This window comes from Ascaphus truei, chromosome 4 (genome assembly GCF_040206685.1).
Source record: "Ascaphus truei isolate aAscTru1 chromosome 4, aAscTru1.hap1, whole genome shotgun sequence".
Classification (NCBI taxonomy): domain Eukaryota; kingdom Metazoa; phylum Chordata; class Amphibia; order Anura; family Ascaphidae; genus Ascaphus; species Ascaphus truei.
This window is the reverse complement of record NC_134486.1, coordinates 342,363,253-342,391,233: the sequence shown is the minus strand read 5'-3', so window position 1 is coordinate 342,391,233 and position 27,981 is coordinate 342,363,253. Positions and strand designations below refer to the sequence as shown.

The 27,981-nt window shown below is 42.4% G+C and overlaps 1 protein-coding gene across 1 annotated transcript in view; it reads left to right on the top strand.

The window, feature by feature from the left end:
• LRRC1 (leucine rich repeat containing 1) overlaps window positions 1-27,981 on the top strand; it is a 170,474-nt gene that overhangs the window by 56,366 nt on the left and 86,127 nt on the right. The window contains exon 2 of the mRNA XM_075598172.1: window positions 22,615-22,732. Within this exon, the coding sequence (XP_075454287.1) occupies window positions 22,615-22,732 (118 nt within the window). The remainder of the gene's footprint in view (window positions 1-22,614; window positions 22,733-27,981) is intronic.

Sequence of the window (27,981 nt, the reverse complement as noted above, 5' to 3'; positions counted from 1 at the left end):
AAAAAAAAATGCACTTAAAATCTATTATAGCAAAATATGTCTGAAAATGTAAATTACTCTGCAAAGCGTTCAATCAGAGTTCAAAGTCATTACTTATTAAAGTTTAGATTTAATATACAAAAAGTACAGTGCTTAGGTTACAGAAAAAGATAATTACAAGAACATACAGTATAAAACGAAGACTGTTTAACCAAATAAAAAGGATAACCAATTCCTATGTTATAAACAGAACGTAATCGATTCTTCCCAGAGAGGTCACGAGAGTATAAAAGATGAGAATTCACATAACTTGTTGACGTCAGACACCTCCGTTAAATCCTAATCTCATAAATAGAGGTGGGTGAATCCACCCAAATCGGTTTCCTGGATTTTCTCCAATTTTCAACCCAAAATCTGTTTCGCGGTGTAAAATTCACCAACGGATTTGGATGGTTTTAATCCACGCGGATTTATCAAAACCCGCCAATACATACAACCCATGGACTGATTTGTAGAATCCAACGGATTGCTGAATTCGCAAATTTGATTCCACGGGTTGTGGAATACGTGGAGTGTATTGGTGGTAATAATAATAATAATATCCGCAAAACGCGAATCACCCTTTTTAAAATTGATCCCCAGACCAAAGATAATGTCCAATCTGCTGCGGATCCAAATCTGCCCCCAAAAATCTCAGCTCTCTACTCATAACTCAATTCCAGGGTTTATAGCCTAAAACTCTTTAATTGAAAAGAAAACATGCCCATCTTACTGGGTGTATCCGTAGCACTCCCCCCTCCCCCCCAATCCCCTGTCGTCAATCTCCAGCAAATTACATTTCTACAATTTAAGGGGGGGGGGGAGGGAAACAACTTTTCGTTCGACTTTAAAAATTGGCTGTCTATAGAAGTTTATAACTTAATTTCACTATTGCATCTGTGCACTTAATATGCATGCCTGGATATGAAACATGACACCTTTGCTTGAAAAAAAAATACATATTATATATAATGTATATCATACATAGACCACCCTGCCTCAACGTGCTGCTGATTCCAAGAATAGGTGTTAATGGCTTTCAATCGACTGGGAATACTCTGATCTGAGTAAAAAAACTCAACCCTACTGTACGTGTTTCACGAAATTTGGTTCGCTTCCTCAGGGGTATATTGTCCTTTGAGGAAACTCTGCCCCTTTTATACCGTCCTTCATTAATTCAGTTTGGAAACCTCGGATTTTGATTCGCCCACGGGTTACCGTAGGAATCATACACAAATGTAATACATCGTGGAATTAGTGATTAGTTGTTCGGTAGCATCCCAGGAACCACCAATTGTCACTGTATAACCTACAGATTAGAAGATTCTTTTTCCGCATAAAAATGTTATGGTTTTAAGGAGAAATCTATAATAAATTTAAAAGGTTTTGCAAAACCTTTATAGTCTTTATTGATCCGAGTTGAAAACATGCGTTTTGCCGGAGTTATTTTTTTTTTTTTAATTTTTATGTATCCTCAAGTTATTTTATCTGGCAGTGTTTTTTAATTTAGTTTTTTTAGCGTTTTACCAAGAGACTGTCTAATAATACAAGCAGCTCTGTTCTGTAGCTTTTTTGGTATGAAGTGGAGCCGGGGTTGTAACCGAAAAATTATTGTGGTGCTTTCAGGATCTGATGGGGATAATTCGATTTTTGCCAAATGTGCAGAAAGAAATTCTCTATATACTCGGCTGCGTATTTATTTTCAGCCTTTAAATGTATAGTTCCACTTATTCCTTTCTTTTTAGAAAGGTGAGGTATACAAGCATATACTAAATAGGTAAGTAAACATGGGAAAGATGTGATCCAGCGACATATTGGATTATTGCCTCTATTGGGAATCAGGAAGGATTTTTTTTCCCTTTTGAGACATCATTGGATAATATTTCACTGGGGGGTTTGTTTTTGCCTTCCTCTGGATTAATATGCTGTAAGTACGGATATAGAATTCAAGTATGTGTCATCTAAATTTAGCATAGGTTGAACTTGATGGAATATGTCTTTTTTTGAACCTCGTCTACTATGTAACACTGTACTATATAGCACTGATGGAAAAATCCCAGGTGTCTAAAATGTCCTCCCTGGTACCTGTGCTGTGCGGTTAACATGGGTCCTGCTTTCCGACTGTCCCGCATCTGACGCGGGCTTGCGGGACGCATTCTGTCGGAAAAGCGAGGAGTGCGTGCGTGTGTGCGTATATATAATTTTTTTTGAAGTCTCTCTTTTTTAGTTACAGTTGTGATTTTGTATAGCCAATTTCACCACAAATTTCAGCTTGCATTTACAAACACTAGAGCATAATCTTTGAAAAGTCCTTTGAATACTTATAGTAGTTGTCTTATCTTCAAGGCACCATTCACCTAGTAAACCCATTAAAAACGTGACTGCCTTTGTTTCATTTGGTTCTATGTGGAACTGCACAATTAACTCTTCTGCTGGTGACTAGTCTGTGCATCTGAAATAATTGCATGCACTTGGTAAATGAACAGTTCCACAATTTACCTGTGTTGCTGGTATGAGGCTGTCAAGGAGAAGTGAAGTTATACTTTTGTCACCATGGTAACAGACAATGCTGACTATCTGTGTTTGTCTTGGTGTAAAGTACATTTCAGCTCCTTCTCCAATCTTAGCATTTTAATTGAAAACTAACACATTTGGAAGAAACCCCTCCCCAAAACAAGACTGATCAAAAATCTCAATGCTGGCCATTTAAGAAGGTCCCCCGAGTTATTTTTGCATTTATTCTTTCAAAATGGGAAAATGAAACAATTTCACAATGATGTATGTGACCAAGATAAAAAAGGGAAACAAAAAGCCAAAGGGGGAGAAAATTGTTAGCAGAATTTCTATGAATAAGTATTTGCAATGTGTTAAGGCCCCTCTGCAGGGAAAGGGTGACCATCTATACAACCTTCCAGCCATCAAAACCAGGAGTGACCAACGCCAGTCCTCAAGGGCCACCAACAGGTCAGGTTTAAGGATATCCCTGCTTCAGTACAGGTGGCTCAGTCAATGACAGATCCACTGATTGAGCCACCTGTGCTGAAGCAGGGATAACCTTAAGACCTGACCTGTGGGTGGCCCTTGAGGACTGGAGTTGGCTACCTATGGTCTAAACCTTTTCCTAAAAAATGAGACCCAGCATTGTTACTCCAAATACAGCTACTCTTGTTATGCTTAGCTGCCTGTCCCAATGCCAAGAGGCCAAACACCTTGTGTGACAAGACTTTCTTGTTCCAGGGTGAATTTCCAATACACCCTTCTAGATGGCTTGAAAGGAAAAAGAATGGCCCTGTTGAACTTCTGTGAGTGCTCTGTGGAATAGTTTATGCATTCTACTGTCTGTTTAATTTCAGTGCACAGGAGAGAGCATCAGCGTGTATTTTTGTATTGGGGTCAACAGCAGTGCCACGGCACTCACCTGGGATCAGGGACATGTCATTTTTTTAGTCTCTTCAAAGACTGGATGCTCAAAGGTGCAATCCATCCTAGGACAAAAGTAAATGTATGCCAGTGATCTGTTTAATGGGTGACATCTGGGTAATTCCTTTTTGTACCAAAATCTGACACCTATATGTATTTTTAATGAATTATTTCAAGTTGACATGTAAACACGGTGAGCTGAGACATGGGAGGGGTTTTGATTTCCTCCCGGTTACTCCCTTTTTGTCTCTCACAATGTGTTGCGCAAGTGTAGTACCCACTAAAGATATTTAAGATTACGTTAGAAATAGACTCACTATTCTGCCATTCTGTACTTCTCGCCATTGCTGTTTTAACTAGGGTAATAAGTGTCGCTGGTCCCAAAACAAGAGTGGAGTTGTGAGCCACCCAGAGACCAGAATGAAATAACTAAGGATAGATGATCCTTATTTAAAAAAAAAAATGAAATTAAAACAAAGTCATGGTTAATAGTATTGGTTGGTGAATACTTCTAAGGCTGGGGCCATAGAGGGGTTGTCAGTGTTGGACCACACTGAGGCTCGCCTGCTGAAATCTGTGCCTGGCGGGGGGAGACTGAGGGAGGCGGGGCAGTGATCTAGCTGGGCCAATCGCCCGCGAAGCATAGACGTCACGGCGCCGTGACGTTGACACTGCTCCGCACTGATTGGATGTTTTCAGCCGACAGCGCTCTGAAAAACAGCTTGGCTGTCGGCTGAAAAATCCAGCGCCTCAGCACGCCTGCGGACGCTCGCGTGAGCCCCCTCTAAAGACATCCTCATGGAGGATACAGGGGCTCAGCGCGGAGCGTCAGCACGGCTCAGCGCAGCCTCCCCTGCTATGGACTCGGCCTTAGAGAAGCTAAATTAGTAAATGTTTAAAATGTCTTTCAACGTAAATAAACAGATATAAATATTAAATTATCCCTTGAAAAGTTCTTTGCCACTTAGTAAGTTTATGTATTGCTACCCCAACAGGTAGTAAATATAATTTTAAACGTCTCTGATGTGCTCCATTGTGTCTACTTTTACACAAAATTATATTTAGTATTTCTCATCATACTTAGAATTTCAAAATTCAACACATAATAAAAATGTAAAACCGATAATAGCATTTTCAAAGATTTAAGATCAAAGCTATCACCACACATCCTCCTACCATAATCTGGCATAAGATTCCTCATTTATTACCTCCCCCATCAACCATATTATATTTCCTCAAGGGCGAAATGATCTGTGACCCATCGTAATCAATCTGAGGAGACCCCGAGAGGTATGCTCATGTCTGTATGATTGAATCCTGATCTTGTTGTGACATAGTATCAATAAAATTCACTTTTTTTTTTTTTTTTTTTTAAATTCTCAGTTCTTATTTCTTTATTTGTCTTGGCTTCTAATTTGTCAATCCTTCATCAGTTTATTCAGATAATCGTTTAAAATATCTAAAGTGGGGTTTCAGGCTTTATCCATTTCATCGTCACTGTTTTCCTTGCTGCAAGCAAGACAATCTCTGCTAGCCTTGGAACATTGTTCCTTACATTGACCTCTTTCCAACTTTCCATATTTCCAAACTGCAAGGCTAAGGGCTCTTTTATTGTAGTTACCCCAATAAATTCTGATTGAATTACTGCAGAACTTTATCCTAGAAATCATAACCAGACAATCCCACAAACAGTATTTTTAGAATCTGCTCTTTCCTGGAAGCACTAATTTTTCGTTTTCTCTATCCCCTTATAATTGATATTGAAAATATAATAGGCCCTTTGCAGTATCTTTATATTGCATCTCTTTCCACCCCTCAAAAATTATAATTTTCCTAACCCGAGTTAATCCTTCGAGTAACATGTCAAACGCCTCCAATTCCTGGGAAATCTTTTTCCCATCAAGTGAACCTTTTTCTTAAATCCCTCCCATAGTTCTTGTCCCTAATTCAATCATATAAATCTGAGAGTATCTGCCATCTTTGATGGTAGATGCAATAGATTGGTTCAAAAAAAGGTTGGACATCTTTTTAGAAAGGAATGTACCTAATAAGTGTACATGGGAAGGATGTTGATCCAGGGTGTAATCTGATTGGCATTTCTTGGTGTCAGGAAGGAATTTATTTTTCCCCTTATGAGATATCATTGGATGATATAACACTGGGGTTTTTTGTTTGCCTTCCTCTGGATCAATAAGTAAGTATAGATATAGGATAAAGTTTCTGTTGTCTAAATTTACCATAGGTTGAACTTGATGGGCGCATATCTTTTCCCCCCCCAACCTCATCTACAATGTAACTATGTAACCATTGGCTTCCTCAAAAAAAACATCAAAAACATATATTCCCAATAGATCTGATTTTATATCTTTCCATATTCTTGCAATAATGCATTGCTTGTATAGAAGGGAAGTGATGTGTTTGTGGCAGTGGGTGGAATATTTTTTACAGGTGATAGTCATTTTAATTATTATTTTTGTAATTTGTTAAATATAATTGCCTCTTGTTAGCCAGTTTGACACATTCACATCTTAATCACAACCCAAAGCAAAGACATATCTGACATTGAGCTGAGATGTGCAATTCAACCTTTTTTTTCAGGGTAAATATGAAGAGGTGTTCTGTCTCGGGCTATATTTATGAATCCAATTGTTTTTTTGTTTGTCTTGTTGGAGATTGCAATCTTACTAGTTTAATCATAGAAGTAGGTTTGAGTGTGCTGCTATACTCATTCGTCTCACACGCCAAGGCAGTAAAGTACATTTGCTTCCCATCATTTAAAGCAGGATTTCTCCACTCCAGGCCTCAAGATCCTCCAACAGGTCAAGGTTTTAGTGACTCAATCAGTGACTCAGTTGAAGACTGGGATATCCTTTAAAACCTGACCGACTGCTTTGTGGGCTCTCTGCCCGCAGAGGCTATCCTGTTCACCAGGCTGCATCAGCCCACGTGTTCCTTCCCCCTACCCCCCTCGAAGATTCTGGGACTCGTAGTCCTGTTAAAGTCCATGCAGAGCCGTTCCAAGATGGCTGCCACTGTGCCGACACTGTGCTTGTTCGCCTTGCCACAAAATGACCACCCCCATAAACTCCCTGTTCGCGCGGCACTCCGCTGACCAGCAGAGCAGTGGAGCAGCTAACCCTCACCGGAGGTAAGGAGGGGGACTCTGCTACATCCAGTACTGATGATATAACTTGGTTTTACCAGTAATTATTAATTCAGGTTTTATAATTACTCAGACAAAAATCTTGTTTGAAAATATTAAGTTTAAAGATGAAAATCCTGCAATAAACTCCATAAAAAATATTGCAAAATGTACAATACATGTTGTCCTGGAACCTCTCTGCAAGTTCAGTTTCCCTGTTCTGAGGCAGCCATACAGTAGCTCCTCAGTGTAGTTGCAACATTGTTGCTACAAATGTTGCTTTCTTATAGTCGACCTGTTGCCTTGGCAACCCCCCGCTGCCAATACTCTCTTAGTTTGGCTTTACTTCCCTGCTGTATTCTGTTTATTCTCTCTATCCGTTCAGTCGAGTACGACTCTCGGCCACTCTATGGATCAGTGTTCTCCATGTGTTCCGATCTCTCACAGCTTCTTTCAATTCTACTATGTTCAGTCCAGTATCTTTCTTGATGGTATCTAGCCAGCGAGTTCTTGGGCGGCCTCTTCCTCTTTCACCACCAGTTGTTCCAAGCATGACGTCCTTCTCAAGCGAGTTGCTTCGCTTGATGTGACCAAAGTAGGAGAGCTTTTGCTTTGTTATTTTGGCCTCTAATGAGATTATCTGTTTGGTCCGTTCGAGGACTGCTTGGTTCGTTATTCTGGCTGTCCACAGAATGCACAGCAGACGTCTCCAGCACCACAATTCAAATTCATCAATCTTTTGCCTATCTGCCTTTCCCAGAGTCCAGGTTTCGTAGCCATACATTGCTATTGGAAAAACTATCGCTCTGACCAATCTGCATTTAGTTGCCAAGCTGATGTCTTTACTCTTCCAGATGTTGTTTATACTGATCATCGCATTTCTTCTAAGTGCCAACCATCTCATAATCTCATTGGTGCAATCGTCATCGTGATCAATTTTGGAGCCAAGGAAGATGAAATCTTTAACCACTTCAATTTCCTCATTATTGATCTTGATATTAACGTTCACTTTTTTTGCTGTTGTCATGATCTTTGTCTTCTTAATGTTCAGGTGCAATCCAACCTTCTCACTTTCTTCTTTGACTTTCATGATCAGATGTTCAAGATACTTCTTGTTTTCAGCCAGCAGGGTAGTATTGTCGGTGTATCGGAGGTTGTTGATGTTTCTGCCGCCTATTTTCACGCCAATCTGGGACTCATCCAGGCCTGCTCGCCGCATTACAGCTTCTGCGTACATGTTGAAAGCTGCTGGTGACAGGATGCATCCTTGGCGTGTGCCCTTTTCGATCTTGAGCCAATCAGCGTCTCCGTGGCATTCGGACTGTAGCTTTTTGATCGAGTGATCTTATAAGTTTGGTAAGGTGTGGTGGTGTGCCCATTTCCTTCATCAAACACCTTTGAATAATCAATGAAACACATGTAGAGAATCTTTCTGATACTACCAGTTTTTTTTTCTCCATAATCCATCAAAGGTTGGCAATGTGATCACGAGTGCCTCTGCCTTTCCTGAAGCAGACTTGGCATTTCCCTATCGACAGTTGCACTCAAGCGTTGTTGGATAATCTTCAGAGGGATTTTGCTTGTATGTGGTATCAAGGCGATGGTGCGGTAATTCGAGCAATCCTTCGTGTCACCCTTCTTCAGAATTGGGATGAATACTGCTCTTTTCCATTCTTTCGGCCACTCGCGTGCTCCATATGCGTTTACATAATGCTGTTCATGCTGCTGCTGGTATGGGCTTGAGCAATTCTGCTGGTATATCGTTGATTCCTGGGGCTTTTCCGTGTGCTAATTGCTTCATTGCCCATACGACTTCTTCCTCCATTATATCTGTTTCCATTGTCTAATTCTCCTCCGGATGGTTCTGATGTTCATTTTCATACAACTTCTCTGTGTATTCCTTTCACCAATCGCATATTGCTTGCTGGTCATGCAATTCCTGGTCATTGCTCACACGAACTATTGCCCTTCGAGCCTTGAATGTTGACCGTGCCCTCTTCACGTGTGTGTAGAGCTCTCGTGTATGACCTTTCAGAATAGTTTTAGTCCTCTGCTTATTCCTGTCTGCACAGGGAAGTGCTCTTTCTTTTACTACCAGCAGCAATAGTGACTACATGTACCTTCCACTGTTCCCCTAGAAAAGGCATTCCTTTTTACTTTCTCCCCACAAATGTAACCTGCCAGCTATTTTATACCCTGTGTATACCTCCTCCAATAAAGTGACAGAAAATAGGACTCAATGTGCATTTTAAGGAGATTAGGTTTGCTACTTGATCCTAGGAGATTTTAAACTGGGATGGAGGGGGGAGGGGAATGAAACAGATAATGAACTAAATGGAATAGATGAGGATACAAGGTGGTATGGAGGTAGAATGGGGGCAAGTGCAAGTTTGACAAGCAGTGAGATACCCATAGTAAATAGAGATAATACTAGAAATTTTCTAAAGACTAAACCAAGTGGGAGCAGAAAGGAAGGAGCAGATAAGATAATAGTACAGGCTGAAAAAAAACTAAAATGCATGCTTGCTAATGCAAGAAGCCTGACAGATAAAATGGGGGAGCTTGAATTATTAGCTACAAGGGAGCAGTATGATATCATAGGCATTACTGAAACATGGTGGGATGAAACTCATGACTGGACAGTTAATTTAAAGGGGTATTCTCTTTTTTGGAAGGATCGAACAAATAGAAGGGGAGGTGGAGTATGTCTATATGTTAAACCAGATCTAAAACCTATTATAAGGGATGATGTCTATGAAGGGAATGATGAAAATGTAGAGACCTTGTGGATAGAAATTAGCAGTGGAGGTAAATGTATAAAGAAAATGTTTGTAGGGATATGCTATAAACCACCAAATATCTGTGAGATTGAGGAAGCTAAAATACTTTTGCAAATGGAGAAGGTATCAAAACTGGGTCATGTTTGCATAATGGGGGATTTTAATTATCCAGACATAGACTGGGGCAATGAGATTAGCGTTACAACAAAAGGAAACAGGTTTTTGGGGGTGCTTAAAGATAATTATATGACCCAAATTATTGAGGAACCAACCAGGAGAGGGGCAGTTCTGGATTTGGTCATATCAAACAATGTAGAAGTAATAACAAATATTCAAGTCCTGGAACATTTGGGTAACAGTGATCATAACATGGTCTCATTTGAAATAAATTATCAAAAAACAGATTACTTGGGTTCAACAAAGACCTTCAACTTTGGAAAGGCAGATTTTAATAAATTGAGGTCTAATCTAGTAGTAATACAATGGGATGATGTTTTTGAAGGGAAAAATGTAGAAGATAAATGGGCAGTCTTTAAAACATTGTTAGAAAAGCACACTTATCAGTGTATACCCTTGGGTAATAAGTATAAAAGAAATAAGTCAAAACCAATGTGGCTAAACAGGTAGGGGAGGAAATGGACAAGAAGAGGAAGGCGTTTAGATTCTTTAAGTCAGAAGGGACAGAGACATCGTATCAGAATTATAAGGAATGTAACAAAAATTGCAAAAGGGCAATTAAATTAGCAAAAATGGATAATGAAAAAAGGATTGCAATAGAAAGTAAGGTCAACCCTAAACAGTTCTTTAAGTACCTTAATAACAAAAAAATGAGAGAAGAAAATATAGGACCCTTTCAGTGTGAGATGGGTAGGCAGATTATTGGAGGTAAGGAAAAAGCAGAGGTATTCAACAAATTCTTTGCCTCTGTGTTTACCAGGGAAGAATCAAGTTCAATAGTAGTGCCGCAGGAGGAAGCCACAACCTCCATATTAATGAACAATTGGTTAACTGAGGAAGAAGTTCATAAGCGACTTGAAAAAATTTAAGTAAATAAGGCACCTGGCCCCGATGGCATACATCCAAGAGTTCTCAAGGAGTTAAGCTCAGTAATAGCAAAACCATTATATTTAATATTCAAGGACTCCATTTCCACAGGCTCAGTACCACAAGATTGGCGTAAAGCAGATGTGGTGCTATATTTAAAAAGGGAGCTAGATCACACCCGGGGAATTACAGACCTGTAAGCCTGACTTCAATAGTAGGGAAACTACTTGAAGGTTTAATACGGGATAATATTCAGGAATACCTAATGGAAAACAAAATTATTAGTAATAGTCAGCATGGATTTATGAAGGATAGATCTTGCCAAACTAACCTTATTTGTTTCTTTGAGGAGGTAAGTAGGAATTTAGACCAGGGTAATGCAGTTGATGTGGTCTACTTAGATTTTGCAAAGGCTTTTGATACGGTTTCACACAAGAGGTTGGTGTACAAAATAAAGAAAATTGGACTAATAATATATGCACCTGGATTAAAAACTGGTTAAAGGACAGGCAACAGAGGGCTGTCATAAATGGAATTTTTTCAGGTTGGGCTAAAGTCGTGAGTGGAGTACCTCAAGGATCGGTACTGGGACCCCTGCTTTTTAACTTGTTTATTAATGACCTTGAGGTTAGGATCAAGAGCAACGTCTCCATCTTTGCTGATGATACTAAATTGTGTAAGGTAATAGAATCAGAGCAGGATGTAATTTCTCTTCAGAAGGACTTGGAGAGACTGGAAACGTGGGCAGGTAAATGGCAAATGAGGTTTAATACAGATAAATGTAAGGTTATGCATTTGGGATGGAAGAATAAAAAGGCGACTTACAAATTAAATGGAGATATATTGGGGGAATCCTTGATGGAGAAGGATTTAGGAGTGCTGTAGACAGCAGGCTTAGCAATAGTGCCCAATGTCATGCAGTAGCTGCAAAGGCAAACAAGATCTTATCTTGCATCAAACGGGCAATGGATGGAAGGGAAGTAAACATAATTATGCCCCTTTACAAAGCATTAGTAAGACCACACCTTGAATATGGAGTACAATTTTGGGCACCAATCCTAAGAAAAGACATTATGGAACTAGAGAGAGTGCAGAGAAGAGCCACCAAATTAATAAAGGGGATGGACATTCTAACTTATGAGGAGAGGCTAGCTAAATTAGATTTATTTACATTAGAAAAGAGGCGGCTAAGAGGGGATATGATAACTATATACAAATATATTCAGGGACAATACAAGGAGCTTTCAAAAGAACTATTCATCCCACGGGCAGTACAAAGGACTCGGGGCCATCCCTTATGGTTGGAGGAAAGGAAATTTCACCAGCAACAAAGGAAAGGGTTATTTACAGTAAGGGCAGTTAAAATGTGGAATTCATTACCCATGGAGACTGTGATGGCAGATACAATAGATTTGTTCATAAAAAGGTTGGACATCTTTTTAGATGGGAAAGGTATACAGGGATATACCAAATAAGTAAACATGGGAAGGATGTTGATCCAGGGATTAATCCGATTGCCAATTCTTGGAGTCAGGAAGGAATTAATATTTCCCCTTAATGGGGTTTTTTGTTTGCCTTCCTCTGGATCAATAAGTAAGTATAGATATAGAATAAAAGTATCTGTTGTCTAAATTTAGCATAGGTTGAACTTGATGGACATACGTCTTTTTTCAAACTCATCTACTATGTAACTATGTAACTATGTACACACTTGCCACAGTGGGCTTGGGCCAGAATACATGTCCCTTTAGTAAAGTGCCGATTTAAGAATGCTTTTCTAATTGAAAAATAAAATAAAAATGCAACAAAGATTTGTTGATGTTAAAAATCACCTATAAAGTGTCATGCCAAACAAAGCCGAATTATGGCAATGTCACATTCACCCAGTGTGTTTGCCAAGTACACTTTTATGGGATACTTGTTACCAGCAGGAAGTATGTAAGCTGTAATTGAAGGTGTTTTGGAAAAGCAGTAAAACCATAGTTCTGTGTTTTATATGCCAACTGCAGACATGGCAGTCATTCTGATGGGACAATCGCACTCTATGAATGTTACATTTTTAAGCTGCTTGTTCAGCAAAAAGTTTGCCAGGCTGCCATTTTATCTCTCAACAGAGTGAGGTCTCCCAGATCATGGATCATTACCTGCATTTTTTGTCATCTCCAACCTCCCGCAGCTCCTAATAGCACCTCACTTTCTTCATTCCGCAAATGGATGCTTTATAAACAAAGAAAATTTAGTTTATCTGATTGATCCATAGACTTAAAAGACGGGGGATAAGATTTACCCTGGAATTCCACGCAAATAGCTTCTAAATGGGGAAACTCCCTTTCACTCCAACATGCTGTCATTTGATATATAGACGGTCACATTGGTTCTGCGTGGTTTCTGTGAATGTTTCTTGTTCTATTTGACAAACGGATTTTGTGACTTGAACGGGGCGACGCGATTATTTTCTCTTACAAAGATCCCTTTCACTGCTGCATCTGTACTGCCTGCCAACTGCCCATCTTCAGATGGTATTTTTCAGAGCACAAGGAACAAAACCGTAGCCCAACAAAGGAACTAATCTGTAATGGGAAGTAGGTTTTTGAGAAGCGCTTTGCTAAGCTGCTGCATCCTAATTTATTCAATATGCTCTACTACTTGATTCATTCTCTCCAGAAGATTTCATACACACTTAAATACAATCTCCCCCCTCCCTCCAAACATTGACAGTTTTAAAATTGTAAACCCATATAGCTAAAAATAAAATAAAAAAAAGGGGGATTGTTGTTTTGCTAGTTTCCCAGTCTAATTGGCTTTGGCTTCCCTAAACAAATCTAAGCATGATAAGAGCTGCTTTTTTGTTGTTGTTGTAAAGTAATTACAAATTGCATATCTTAGGATAGAGGAGTGTTTGTCAATCAAGTGTTGTACTTACCTTTAGTCCACCCTGCCCTTCTCTGAGGGCCAATAATGATCAAGGAATGAGGGGGGAGTTTTGCCTGTGCATACACTTGTTATAGAATAGCCTACAAAGGGAGTAGCCAGATGAAATCGAACCCCTCGAGTCTGGCCTCACCCTGTTTATGAACACCAACGTAAAACAATTTCATATTTACAAATGCTTTATAGGTGTCACCTTTAAATGAAGTTCCCAAACACTTGGTATAATTACAAACCGTGCACTTTTAATAGAGTTCTTTGGTATATTTTACAAGGGCTGCTACATAATCGTTTACTGCTTGATCCACTAATACCCAGATGAAAAATTGTAGTAGTGTTATTTTACCGGCGACACCCCGTGGACAGGGGCCTCCCACTTATCCTACACCTCATCTCTTCACAGTTGTAGTGGTAGTAGTTAAATATTTGGTCATTTGGGATGGAGTTTGTATGGCATATTATTTCTGCGTTTCCAAGTGGGAGATCGTGCTAACATTGCGGAATAGAATCATGAATCTGATTGAAACTTCACAAAACAGTCTTAAAGCAGCAATACTACTTTACCCCTTTTTTCTTATTTTAACCCTAGCTGGCAACTGTTTGGTGCTCCTGTTTATAAATCTGTAAAAATCGTGATTGTGTGCCTAACATAATGGCCACCTTTCAGTTTCAACCAATCCTTGAATCAACTCAGCAGCTACAATGTTAAAGTAACATTCTCTATTATTACAGTTCACAGCCTCTAACTCAGGGGTGAGCAAACTTTTTATGCCGAGCCCCCCTTTTCATCCATAACATTTCTCGGGCCCCCCCTGCCTGATGTAATAAAATCACATGAAAAAAAAAAAAAACCCCTTTATTAAACGGTATACAATATAAATCCAAATATATTTAAATACTTACATATTTCAACAGCTCGCGTTTGCAAAATTAGGCTGCGTCCACGCTGCCGCTGAGATCGGTGACATCACCAACTCTCCAAGCATGAGCACAGGGTGTCCTGCATAATTTTGCAAGCGTGGATCGGGGCTATTTGTGTGTGTCTGTGTGTGTGTCTGTGTGTGTGTATTGACTGCTGCTGAGCGCACATCAAAGTCAATTTTGTTTGTCTCCCCAAGCGCAAAGCTTGGGAGAGCGTACGTGCACAAAGGCAATCCTTTGGGGTGGCATTCATCCACCTCTTTGCTACCTCCCTTCCCTCTCCACCCCCCCCCCCTTTTTTTTTCTTCCTTCCCCTCCCTGCTCTTTGTCTTGCTATCCCCATTGTCATCCAAACTCCTACCTACAGTATTATTTTTTTCCCCCCGTTTTCAATGTTGTGTTTTCACAGTTTTTTTACATTATTTCTGTACATTCATAGTATGATTGATATAGGTGCAGCCGACCCTTTCACTTGCAGAGGATCGCAGCGAAGCAGGTTGCAAGCAGAGGAGAGCAGGAACACAGCGCTATTGCAGGGCAGACACCGAAGGAGGGGCGTTTGACTTCACCGCGCTCGGGCGTGCTCCTCCCCGTACCTCCGAAGCCCCTGCGAGTGCGCTCACACACACCATCACGTGGCCGCCACCTGCACTAACCTGTTCAGCCACCCGTACACATCTTCGGCTGCCCGCCCGTGCACATCTTCTTGGCGCCCCTCGCGCACAGCATCTGCCGGCCCGCACACCCAGTTTTCGTTGCACGCCGCCTGCGCCCCCCTAAATAAAATTGTGCCTCATTGCCCCCCCAATTTGCGCACCACTGCATTACAACACACACTCTCAATCAATCACCACATACACACACTCACCACATACACTCAATCAATCACCACACACACACACACACACACACACCACACACACACCACATACACTCAATCAATCACCACACACTCACACTCAATCCCCCCCCACACACTCGATCTCCCCACACACACACACTCAATCCTGACACACTCAATCCCCCCCCCCACACACACACACACAATCCCCCTCCACACACACACACACTCAATCCCCCCACACACACAACCCCCCCACACACACACACTCAATCCCCACACACACTCAATCCCCACACACACTCAATCCCCCCCCACACACACAATCCCCCCACACACTCACAAACTCAATCCCCACACATTCAATCCCCACACACACACACAATCCCCCCCCTCCACACACACACACACACGCGCGCACACACACACACACACACACACACACACACACACACACACAATCCCCCTCCACACACACACACACACACACACACACACACACACACACACACACACACACACACACACACACACACACACACACACACACACACACACAATCCCCCTCCACACACACACACACACTCAATCCCCCCCCCCACACACACACACACTCAATCCCCACACACACACACACTCAATCCCCACACACACTCAATCCCCCCCCACACACACACACAAACTCAATCCCCCTCCACACACACACAATCCCCCCCTCCACACACACACACACACACACACTCAATCCCCCCCTCCACACACAATCCCCCCCCACACACAATCCCCCCCACACACACACACTCAATCCCCCCCCCCACACAATCCTCCCACACACACACACACTCAATCCCCACACACACACACACTCAATCCCCCCACACACACAACACCCCCCCCCACACACACACAAACTCAATCCCCCCACACACACAATCCCCCCCCCCCGCACACACACACACACAATCCCCCCCCCACACACAAACTCAACACACACACACACACACACACACACACACACACACACACACATACACACACACTTTCTCCTGAGGGGGCGACATGCTCCGATCCCCCAATCCCCATGCTGCTGAAAACTGGTGCGGGAAGCAGACAGGAAGAGAAGGAGGGGCTGTCTGTGTGCAGAGAGAAGCCCCGCCCCCTCTGCAAGACACAGACACATAGAAGCAGCAGCAGCACGGAGCTTCTGGCCCCGCCCCCTCTGCAAGACACAGACACAGAAGCAGCAGCACGGAGCTTCTGGCCCCGCCCCCTCTGCAAGACACAGACACATAGAAGCAGCAGCAGCACGGAGCTTCTGGCCCCGCCCCCTCTGCAAGACACAGACATAGAAGCAGCAGCACGGAGCTTCTGGCCGCCCTTGCGCAGCCCGCGCCCCCCCTACATAATCTTGCGCCCCCCCTAGGGGGCGCGCCCCACAGTTTGCGCACCGCTGCTCTAACTGCTGGGAACATTGCAACACTTTCCTATTTTTAATCATTTGATGCCAAATGTCTTCCACTGCTTGGGAGGAGGGCTAATACCTGCTATAGAAATGAAAAGATGCTTTAAAACTAATTAAAAATGCATCGAGTCACTATCTAATACTACAGACCTCATTTATTTAAAAACAATTTAAAAAAAATAAACTCCATAAGATGTCACATGTTGTGCTGCTTTAAGTACAGCATTTTTACCAGAATTTTGTGAGGTGCTGGCTTTATTGTGCCCCCACAAAATGGTAAAAAAAAAAAAAAGAACTAAAATATGAATTCAAGTTGGCAACCGAAAGTGATGGTGTACAGATGTGGTGGTGATATGCCGATGGCAGGAGTGGCCAACTCATGTCCTCAATTGCCACTGATTGAGCCACCTGTGCTGAAGCCGTGATATCCTTAACCTGACCTGTTGGTGGCCATTGAGGACTGGAGTTGGCTTCCCCTGCACTAGTGGAAGATCAGAGAGCAGCTTAGCTTGCAAGCCTCTCATTTCTTATTCAATTTCTACAACTAGGCCCAGTTCAGCAATCTACTGGTACAGTTGTGGAGCAGCGGTTCATATGTGCAGTCACCCTGAACATTAGACTTGCCCCTTCAGTGCTTACTGTGTATGTTCAAAAAAGGGCCATAGCAGGGGCCATTATGACGACCACCATTGTCACGTCGTTGTTCGTTTTTTTTTGTTTTTAGGGCTGCGCTCGATTGCATACTACACTGAGGGGGCGGGCCTGCGCCCTGTCACAGGCCAGGACTGAAGCTGCATCACGTGAACGCTCCATAGTGGTCACGTGATGTAGAAGTCCTGGGAAGGGGGGGGTGGGATCCGTGGCCATGGAGGTGGCTTGACCCCCCCAGCACTATAAAGGAGTTAAGCGCGGTATGTGTGCGCGCTGTTAATTTCAGACCGGTTTACTGTGTGCATCGGTGACATTTTATTAGAACTGAGGTTATTGCAAAGGGAAGGAGGTCGTTCATAACCAGATGGAATTATCTGTTTGGCTGCTTTCTGAGGTCGGATTTAATAAATATACTGTACTCGTATTGTAGTGGAGCAATTACATTTACAGCCTGCCATTCAATATTCAGATTTTAGTTACAGCCGGTTTTTCCTGCTTCATCATATGACTGTGTTGTTTAAAGTACACCAGAATGTTAACTCTTTCCATAGGTCTAGTTTAGCAACAGTGATTTTAGATTCTTTCGTACAGACCTGATACTATTAAAAGATTTGTCTAGATTTCAAGATTTAGCAAAGGAAATATTTGTCATGTGGACAATTGTAAGAAATCAGTTTAGACATGTAACATTTTTCACTGTGTTGTCATTTCCACAAATTCACAAAGTGAACGTGAACACTCACTGAAGCCATATATTTTCTGCAGGTTTTAATAACCTTACATAGCCATGGATATGATTCATATTAATGTCTTATTTTACAGGGGTGGACATAGATGGCAATTTATTAGCCATAGTCCTGTTGAGCAGCAGGAGGGTGGGGCCACACGGTGTGCTGTTCTGGTCTCGGTTCTTTCCTCTCGCCCCCCAATGTGGCGCAAACTCCCCAAGGGGCACACTCCCCCTGGTGCACACGCTTTATTGTGTGTGTGTGTGTGTGTGTGTGTGTGTGTGTGTGTGTGTGTGTGTGTGTGTGTGTGTGTGTATATATATATATATATGTAGTATGTACTAAAGCAGCGGTGCGCAAACGGGAGGGCGCAAGATTATTCAGGCGGGGCACGTCGGTTGCAGAGGCCTCGCGCTCTTCCCACCAAGGCATTTAAATTAATGCCGGGGGATCGCGTGAGGCCTCTGCAACTTTACTTACCTTCTCTTTGGCGACATGTCGCCATGGCAACACGGCGTCAAATGACACCGCATTGTCATGTGACGTCACGTGACTCCACAACATCATTTGACGCCAAGAGCTGGAGAGGAGGTAAGGGAGGGGGGGGGGCGTGAGCATGGAGGGAAGCAGGGGGGGGCGCGAGCAGGAAAGATTGCGCTGTGCTGTTCTAAAGGATTTTACTTATGGAACTTCAATGAATATTTCATTGTGATCAATAACAATTCCTAGAGTATCATTCCCTATATAAAGGTATTGGTTGAACTAGCGATGTCCGGCTTTGAAGATGTTTTTAAAACATTTTTATTTAGACTGGCACAGACTCAAGTAGTATATTCCCTTATCATCCAGTTTGTATTTTATGTATCCAATAAGGTTCCTTGTTGTAAGATTTTACTTTTAAAACTTATGATCTGCAAGATCTATGTATAATTTCTTGTCATACGTGAATTCAGCCCAAAATGTAAAGTCTAATATTGATACTGTATGTGCATTAGAACAATGTCTTTGATTCTGTCAATAGATTGTAGTACAGCTGCCTTGAAGCATTTTCTTCAGTGGTAGAACTGCTATTGGTAATCCCATCCATTCATGATTACATTAGCGTAACCTATTTGATGACCTCTTCTATAAAACAATGGGCACAGAGGAGCCCTATATGTAAACGTTAGGAACTGAGCTATGAATGGCAACTTCTATCAAAGCCTTTGCAGCGTAGAGAGAGATTGCCATGACGGCTCTCTCCCTGTGTGCACACTTGTGCCTAAAAATTCAGTCTGGCTCCTAAGTCTTTTTTATGTTTTTGTCCACCCTGGTAGATACATAGAGCTAGATATACTTCCCAAACCCCAAAAGACCAGAGAAGGCCATGCAAATCCATGTACTGCAAGTGGACAAAAATAGAAATTCCAACGCTTCGGTTCTACTAAGTAATGTTCATCAGCATGGTGCAGGTGCATGAATAAAACACACACACACACGCATGCCTGACTCTTGGGGTTCACGCCAGTGTCTGTTATGGCTACTCAGGATGCATTACCTTGTTCAGGGTGCAGGCTTGGTGTTGGTAAGCAATGATGGACGCTAGGAACTTTGAATGAATAAACAGCAGATTTATTATCTCTTAGGCACAAGCTCACATTTATTATACGTAGGTCATCTTGTATATCCAATTGAGTGTCCTTGGCCTATTAGGTTTGCATGGCTTCCCTCGCTGCCCCCATCTCGGCCTGTTGGTAACCCACGTTCCCTAGAGCCTAAAATGGTGCGATTCAGCTACATTCCTTAAATACAAAGTGGGGTTAAATAGGTGGCATTGTTTCTTCAATGATTTTGAGTAAATATGCTCTGTAGCTACAGTGGCAATGAAGCATACATTTGTGAATTGTCCTAATGACTTCTAAAAACGAACATGTCTGAAAATCGCCCAATTCTTGTTTTTTGGCAATATTACTTGACCGTGAACAGTGAACATAATTTCTGCTCTCAATTCATATGAGACCAAGACTTTGATCAGTACTATCATCCTCAGGAAAGCCAAAAGAAGAGTTGCAGTACTGTCACGTTAGATCAGCAGTGAATGGGTCTATCTGCACACTCCGTTGATAATATACTGTGGGAGGACATGACTGTCAAGTATCTCAATCTGGAAGGAATCTGTAAAATAAATAAGATGTGCTATTGTATAGACTAAAATGTTCTAATGCGGCAGAGGCATGGTTTGTCTTTAAGTCAGATAAAGTAAACTTTGCTGTCGAGATGTGTGGGTGATGAGAAGGTGCTGCTACATCAAATTATTGCAGAGAGGGTCGTATTCAAACATGGGAGGGTCCTCTATGTAATGAAAACAAGAATAAGATTGATATTCTGTATGGATATTAAAGGCTGGTTGTTTTCACCACAAGGGACCCTGCTGTAATTTCCTACCATTGTATGTATAAAGGTTCAAAAGTAATGAAAGTTATTTACACATAATTTGGGAATAGGGTACTGTACATGAAAAAAATTAGGCGATTCGGGCATATGGAAGTTGATAGGAAAAATCTATATGTACGGATTAATTAAGGGTAATCTCTTGTAGGGTCCAAATGTACTAATGAGGGTGACATCTGCCAAACAACAATGAACACGGAAGTGGAGTGGGCTCCACTTCCATTTTGATTGGGCCCATTGAGTGGTCAGCCCTGTCGGCCTTTTTCCAATGACTTACCTGGTATGGCCTCTGGCGGCCAGAACCCATGTATCGCAGGCACATCCTTAGTGCAGTGTAAACGTGGTGAGCCAAGGCTTGCGGGGGGGGGGGGGGGGTGCTTACCCCTTTTTGTCTAATATCACTCTGCAAATGCTTGCACATCCAGAGCCCCTTCTCTACCCCTCCCTTTACCTTTATTGGCCCTCAGCCTAGAGCAGGGTAGACCAAAGGTAAAAAAAAAAACACTTGCAGTAACCGACGAACACTCATTCATTCAGAGACCCCTAATAAATGCAGTTTGTAATTAATTTCCAAAGGTACAAAACCCCCTAAATGTTTGGTTGTAGCATGCTAGAATTGTTTAAGGTGTCCAATTAGATTGTTTTAGATTTGATTTTTAGGCCAGCAATGTTGGATTGCACCTTTTTAAATTGATTTTTTTAGTCTTGTGCTTTAAAATGTTAATAGAATCCAACGGCCTATTTGTAGGCTTTCCGGTGGGAACTATTTGTTTCATGTGTGTCTGCTGCAATCTACATAAAGTGAGACTGTTAGATGTCATTGTATGTATGTCTTTAATTGTATAGCGCCATCCATGTACATAGCGATTTACAGCAGTAATACAAGCGGCATATATACGAAGACATAATACGCTTCAGACCAAAAAGTAAACCTTTGCAAAAGTCGTCCCTGCCCCAAAGAGCTTGCAATCTAAGTTATTGTTTTTCTCATACAGTTATCTTTCTGACTATTATACATTGTATTAAAAATGTTGACTTTCTTGTCTAAAATGTTACTAGATGTATAATGAATATTGATCTCCAATGCAACATTTATTGAATGCAGTTTTAAGGAATAGCACTAAAACGGCTCCATTTACAAAAAAAAGTGCTTTTTTGGCCCCCTGCAGACACTCGTACCAGAATTCCCTGCTACTGTCTCTTTACGTTCATCCTACCTACCAATTCGATTGTAAGCTCTTCGGAGCAGGGTCTCCTCTTCCTAAATGTTACTATTATGTCTGAAACACTTCTTCCCATGATCTGTTATTTGTAGCTGTTGTTAGTTATATGATCATGTGTATTACTGCTGTGAAGTGCTATGTACATTAATGGTGCTATATAAATAAGGACATACATGCTTATAGTACTTGCATTTTAGCTTTGTTAAACACATACTACTTAAAGCTGCAGTTCAAGCTCCAGTTTTTTTTTTTTTTTTACTTCAATAGTTTCATGTGGGCAATCTCTACTTACCTAAAGAACTGCATAGCTGCCGGTCAATTCGTTGTCTGTCTATTGATCGGCAAAGTTTGGCGACATCTTTAAATATGGGGAATGAAATTTGGTTGCTATAGGAACAAGCATGCTTGTTAAAATAGAATACAAGAAAATTGGTCTTTCAAAGTTGTTTTTTTTTTAAAACAGAAAATGCTAAAAGTATTTTTTCTTACTACAGAACTGATTTATTAAAAAAAAAAAAAAACACACATGTAGGATATTGCTTGAACTGCAGCTTTAATGTCATTGGTATATTGTGTGCCTTTTTATTGATTGCTTAGGAGGGCAGAGAAGAGTGAGGTCAGTGCATGGATATTAGTTGGCAAAGGAGATTAATAGGATTTCAGTAACTGCACTTTACAATGTTAAATATTACTTGGTATAAGGACATAGTGTACGCAACATACAGTAAGGTGAAGGGAATTTACAATGGTTTTAAGTAAGGATCTGGCACTTGTTAGATGTTTTAGTAGCGTGAGTGTTTAAAAATTAGACTTTTGGTCTTTGGGAAAACTCGTAACATATTTGAATACTATTTGTTCCCATATAATTATAATTTGTTAAATAGTTCAGAAAAGGAAGAAAATGTGTGTTTAAGTAATTAAATCAGTGTATTTGGCATACAGAATCACAGGGTACATTCACTTAATTTTTCATGCACTTAATTCTTTACCTTTATTTCATTATTTTTTTTTTTTTTTACGTTTCAGCAATTTTTCCAACTTGTGAAGTTACGAAAGCTGGGTCTTAGTGATAATGAAATTCAGCGGCTTCCTCCGGAGATAGCAAACTTTATGCAATTGGTAGAGCTTGATGTGTCTCGAAATGGTGAGTCCACAGATTTCTGATACAGTACAGTGTTACATGCACATTTATTTATAGTACTGGGTTAAAGAAGCAATTCTGGCTACTTGAGAAGTATTGTCATTGTTTTAAAATGATTTGTCCTTTTTTTTTTTTACAGTATTGGAACTGGGGGGGGGGGGATTGGGGGGAGGTACTCTTGAGATTAACCAGGCAATTTTTAGCTCCCACTATTTCCTGATGCAGTTACTGGTGTTCTTGCTTCCAATAGTAGTTACGAAGGAGGGAGAGGGAGTAGGTGGTATGATACATTTTATTGGACCTACAAATAGTTGATATGTTACAAGCTTTCAAACCTCTCGGGGGTCCTTCGAGGTAAAATAATAAAAGGTATCTTACCACCTATGCTTTCTCCCTCCTTTGTTAAAGACCAACACGGCTACTCACCCTTCTTTGCTTCCTGTAGGTAGGGGAACCAAATTGAGGTTCCCACGAGCCAATACGAAGTCGCAATATCATCCGTTGTGGCTGCCTATTGGTTGCCAATCTAAACATTCAGAGAGAACACCAGTACACAATAGAGTATCTCAGAAGCTATGATGTTCCCAGAGTTATAAAAAAACAAACATTATTTCTCTATTATTTTGTCAGGATCGCTGTTTTACAGGTAGCAGCATAACTTGAAAACATAAAAATCTGTTAATTTTAAAATGCAATCTATATCTGAAATGGTTATGTATTGATCAATTATTGTTTGCCTTTGTTTATTTGTGGAAGTCAGATGGCTTCTCTTACTGGCTTCACAACTGAGGAGGATGTGTTGAAAAACAACACATCTGATTTTGCCTTAATTTTATAATCCGTTTAGAGGAGCTGGTAGCAGCAAATTAATAACTGAAGCAACCGTTTGACAAACAGTAAGTGAATACAAGGCCATTGGATTGGAGAATGTGTGTGGATGGTCAACAGTTTTTTAAAGCAGAAGAAACCCCAGATTTTAGAAACACTTTAGACGCAATTTGTCCATTAAAGAGTAACACCAACTTTTAAATTGACCACGGTGATAATTCTATATTGTCCAAACAACTGCGACATGCAATGTAGAATACGTTTAAGGAAACCAGTTACATTGGTATGTCTGTTTTTATTGTTTAACAAATGGGCAGTCCTTCCTAGTGCAAAAGTTATATTGGCATATTTTATAGCTTGAGTTGAGAAATCGAACAACTATTAGTATTTTTAAATTTGGAAACGATTATGTATATACAGGCACATTGTTTATCCACTGCCACACTGAAAAAATCCCCCTTTGTTTTGTGTAAATGATTGTTTTAAATAAATGCGGTTCTATCCCTTTTTATGGCAATGCATTAATCTTCGCTGCCCATCGATCCATTCTGCAGTGTTCATTTGGCAGAGTTACTGCTTCCCGGGCTCGCTGTAGGGTCGCCCATTTCAAAAGAGGAAGTGCTACGGCTTCCTAAATGGTTGCTATAGAAACCCAAGGAACCTTAATACTTTAACAATCATTACAAGGAACATAACGAGTGGGGGGAAAAGTAGCAAGTGTTATCCAATACTGCACAACTGGTCGAAACACACACAGGATTGTGAATGAAATGCCGCTCTAACCAACAAGATGACGATGGACAATAAGTAAGATGGGTTGTGGAAGGTTCTAGAGCAAATAAAAAAAAGCTCCACTTTGGCAGCGAACAAATAAGTAAAACTTTAACTTACAGGGTGAACTGCCACTTTATTTGATAATTTTGGGTGTAGTTGTGTAATCGCAGGCATGCTTACTGTGGCCTCTGATTTTGAAGTGTGTTGTACATGTGGAGGCTGGAGCCAGCTCTTCTCCGTTTTATTATGATGGCAGCAGCAGCAGCAGCATTCAGTGGGCACTCCTTCAAGGGCATCGGTCATTTTGTAATTTATTATTTATTTACACTATATCCTATATAGTTCCAATCCGGTCTTTCATATATTACGTTGTCTAGATTTGTTTTTTTTTTTTTGTTTTTTTTTAATAACCCAAGGTAAAAATATTATTGTAAGAGATCTAGAATATTAAATGGTCTATTTTGCTTTAAAATTCCTTGAGCAAAAGTTGAACAGAAACAAATACTTGTTCCCCCCCTTCTTTATACAGACTGAGTGTCACAGCAGGGGGGTTGGGAGGAGTGTCAGAGTGCCGATCAGGGCTGGTTTCCAAGCTTTTGCAACTAAGGCTAGGTCCCTGCTGCAGCGTGTGATGCAGGGACAAGAACCGCTCCTCAATGGCTGGGTCCGCTACGGCAGCCAGATTTTTCTGAACAGTTAAACTATCTTCAGAACTGGCGATGGAGTGCTGGCCAAGCCGCACGGCAGATCAGCCAATGAGGGCGAACATACTGGGTGACATCATGGCCGCCCCCCCTGCCACGCCCCCCGTCTTTCCCCCTGCAGCTTTGCACAGACCGGGGAACAGAGCTGCATGCGCCGCCAGCCTGGCAGGCGCGTGTGTAGTGCCGACACCAGGGTTGTAGCCTAAGGCTTCGTCCCCGGTGGCTGCGGCTGTGCGCGACGGCGTGCGCGCCGCACACAAGGTACAGCCCTCTATGGGACAGGCCACCGTCGGTGTGTGTGCGCCCAGAAGGCGCGATGCATGACTGCCGTTGCCAAAATTTTTTTTTGTCTTTTTGGTGCAGCGGCCGAGAATTGGTCACAATGGCGGCGTTCCAGCCAATGAGGACGAACCAGCCGTGTGATGCCATTGCCGCACCTCAGTCACTCCTCCCTGTCGCGAGTTTCCTGGAGTCCACAAGGTTGCACTGATGCAGGTTACTAGCGCCTCCAGGCACCCCGTCGTGCGTGCACGGCGGCCTTAGCCTAAGGATGTCCCAGAGGATAATTAGAAATACTAGTCCGATTTGGTTACTTGCCCTTCTGGCAATGAATGAAGGAATTGGTTAATTCTGACATACATGTCCCCTGCTGGGTGGGAAGTGTGTTTTTTCTTTTAATGCATCTGTTACAGCAGCGGTGCGCAAACTGGGGGGCGCGCCCCTTTGGGGGGGCGCAAGATTATTTAGGGGGGGCACGGGCTGCGTGCGGGGAAACCTGGGGGTGGGCAGAGCTGTGCACGGGCGGCCAGAAGCTCCGTGCTGAGGCTGCTTCCCTGCTGTGTCTGCCTGCAGAGGGGGCGGGGCCTTGCTGCGGGGCCTTCCCTGCACACAGACATCCCCTCCTCCTCTTTTCTGTTACCCGCCCGTTTTCAGCAGCACATGGGGGGACCTGAGCAGGCTTAGTTACTCCCTCCCTCCACCACCAGATGTGTGTGTGTTTCATTGAGTGTGTGTGTGGGTTTGATTGTGTGTGGGGTTGATTGAGTGTGTGTGGGGGGGTTGAGTGTGTGTGTGTGGGGTTGAGTGTGTGTGTGTGTGTGTGGGGGGGGGGTTGAGTTTGTTGTCTGTGATTGTGTGGGCGCATGCGGCAAAACCTGGAAGCGCAGGCGAATAAGATGTGTGCGGGCGGCCAAGAAGATGTGCGCGGGCGGGCAGCCGAAGATGTGCCCGGGCGGCCGAACAGGATAGTGCAGATGGCGGCCACGTGATTCGGAGGTATGAGGGAGGAGCACGCGCGAGCCCTGTGATGTCAAAGGCCCCTGCTTCCGGTGTCTGCCCTACAATAGAGCTGTGTTCCTGCTCTCCTCCGCTGGCAACCTGCTTCGCTGCGATCCTCTGCAAGTGAAAGGGTCGGCTGCCACTAAATCAATCATACTATGAATGTACAGAAATAATGGGGGGGAAAAAAAGTGAAAACACTTCCCCACTCGTGCTTGCAAAATTATGCAGGACACCCTGCGCTCATGCTTGGTGAGTTGGTGATGTCACCGCTTTCAGCGGCAGCGTGGACGCTGCCTAATTTTGCAAGAGCGAGCTGTTGAAGTATGTAAGTATTTAGACTGCGCTTATAGTGCCGGCGACGCAACGTCGCCCGAAAACAAATGCATTGTCGCCGCCGTGTGCTCTTATAGTAAGCGTGACGCGATTTTTTTTAAGCCGGCAATATTTGATTTTTCAGGGGCTGTCGCCTCATGTGACATCCCCTGAACCAATCAATGGCCTGGTCGCCGGCGCAAAGCGAAATACAACTTTCGCTAGCAGCGACGGGTGACGTCACACGTCTCCGTCGCGGGCACTATACGCGCGGCTTTAGACATATTTGTATTTACATTGTATACCGTTTAATAAAGGTTTTTTTTTTCGTTTCCCATGTGATTTTGATTACATCAGGCAGGTAAGGCCCGAGAAATTTCATGGATAAAAAGGGGGGCTCGGCTTAAAAAGTTTGCTCACCCCTGTGTTACAGGATCAAACACAGTTGAAGGAATTAAAAGCAGTAAAACGTGAAATCTTCCGTTACCAAAAAAAACCCCAGTTCTGTATTACTGGATATTTTAGTCTAAAACTGTTAAATTCCGGGCATTATTGAAATCCCTACTCGCTGATTGGTTAAAATTCTGGGCATTATCCAATTAGTAATGGCCCGGAATTATTGGCACCGTGCCAAGTTTTTCAGCCAATCAGTTTTCAGTTCTCATTCACAAAGAGTGAGATCAGCACTTGGACACGGGAGGTGATTGGACAGAAGGCACCAACACCTCCCCCGCCCTGCCTGCAGAGAGCTCCTCACAGGAGAATGAAGGGAAAGGTTTGTGAGTGTAGAGGAGGGGCTGCAGTGTGTCTTTTGTGGGTGGAGGAGGGGTGCAGAGTGTTTTGTTGGTGTGTGTCTGCAGTGTGTGGGTTTACAGGGGGGCTGCAGTGGGTGTAGGGAGGGGGCTGCTGGTGTGGGTTTTGCGGATGTAGAGGTGGCAGAGTCTATTTTGTTAATTTTGTGTGTGTCTGGAATATGTGTGTTGTGGGTGCAGAGGGGGGCTGCAGTGTGTGTTTTGTGGGTGGAGAGGTGCAGAGTGTTTTGTGTCTGTGTCTGCTGTGTGTGAGTTTACAGGGGGGCTGCAGTGGGTGTAGATATAGAGGGGGGCAGCGGTCTGTTTTGTTGGTGTCTGCAGTTGTTTTGTGGGTGTAGAGGGGGGCTGTAGTGGTGTGTGGGTGTCAGTGGTTGAGGAGGGCTGCAGAGTGTGTTTGTATGTGTGTCTGCAGTTTTGTGGGTTTACAGGGGTCTGCAGTGTGTTTGTGTGTTTGTGTTTTGTGGGTGTAGAGGAGGGGGCTGCACAGTTTGTAGGGGGGACTGCAGAGTGTTTGTTTAAATAGGGGGAGTGGCTTGCAGAG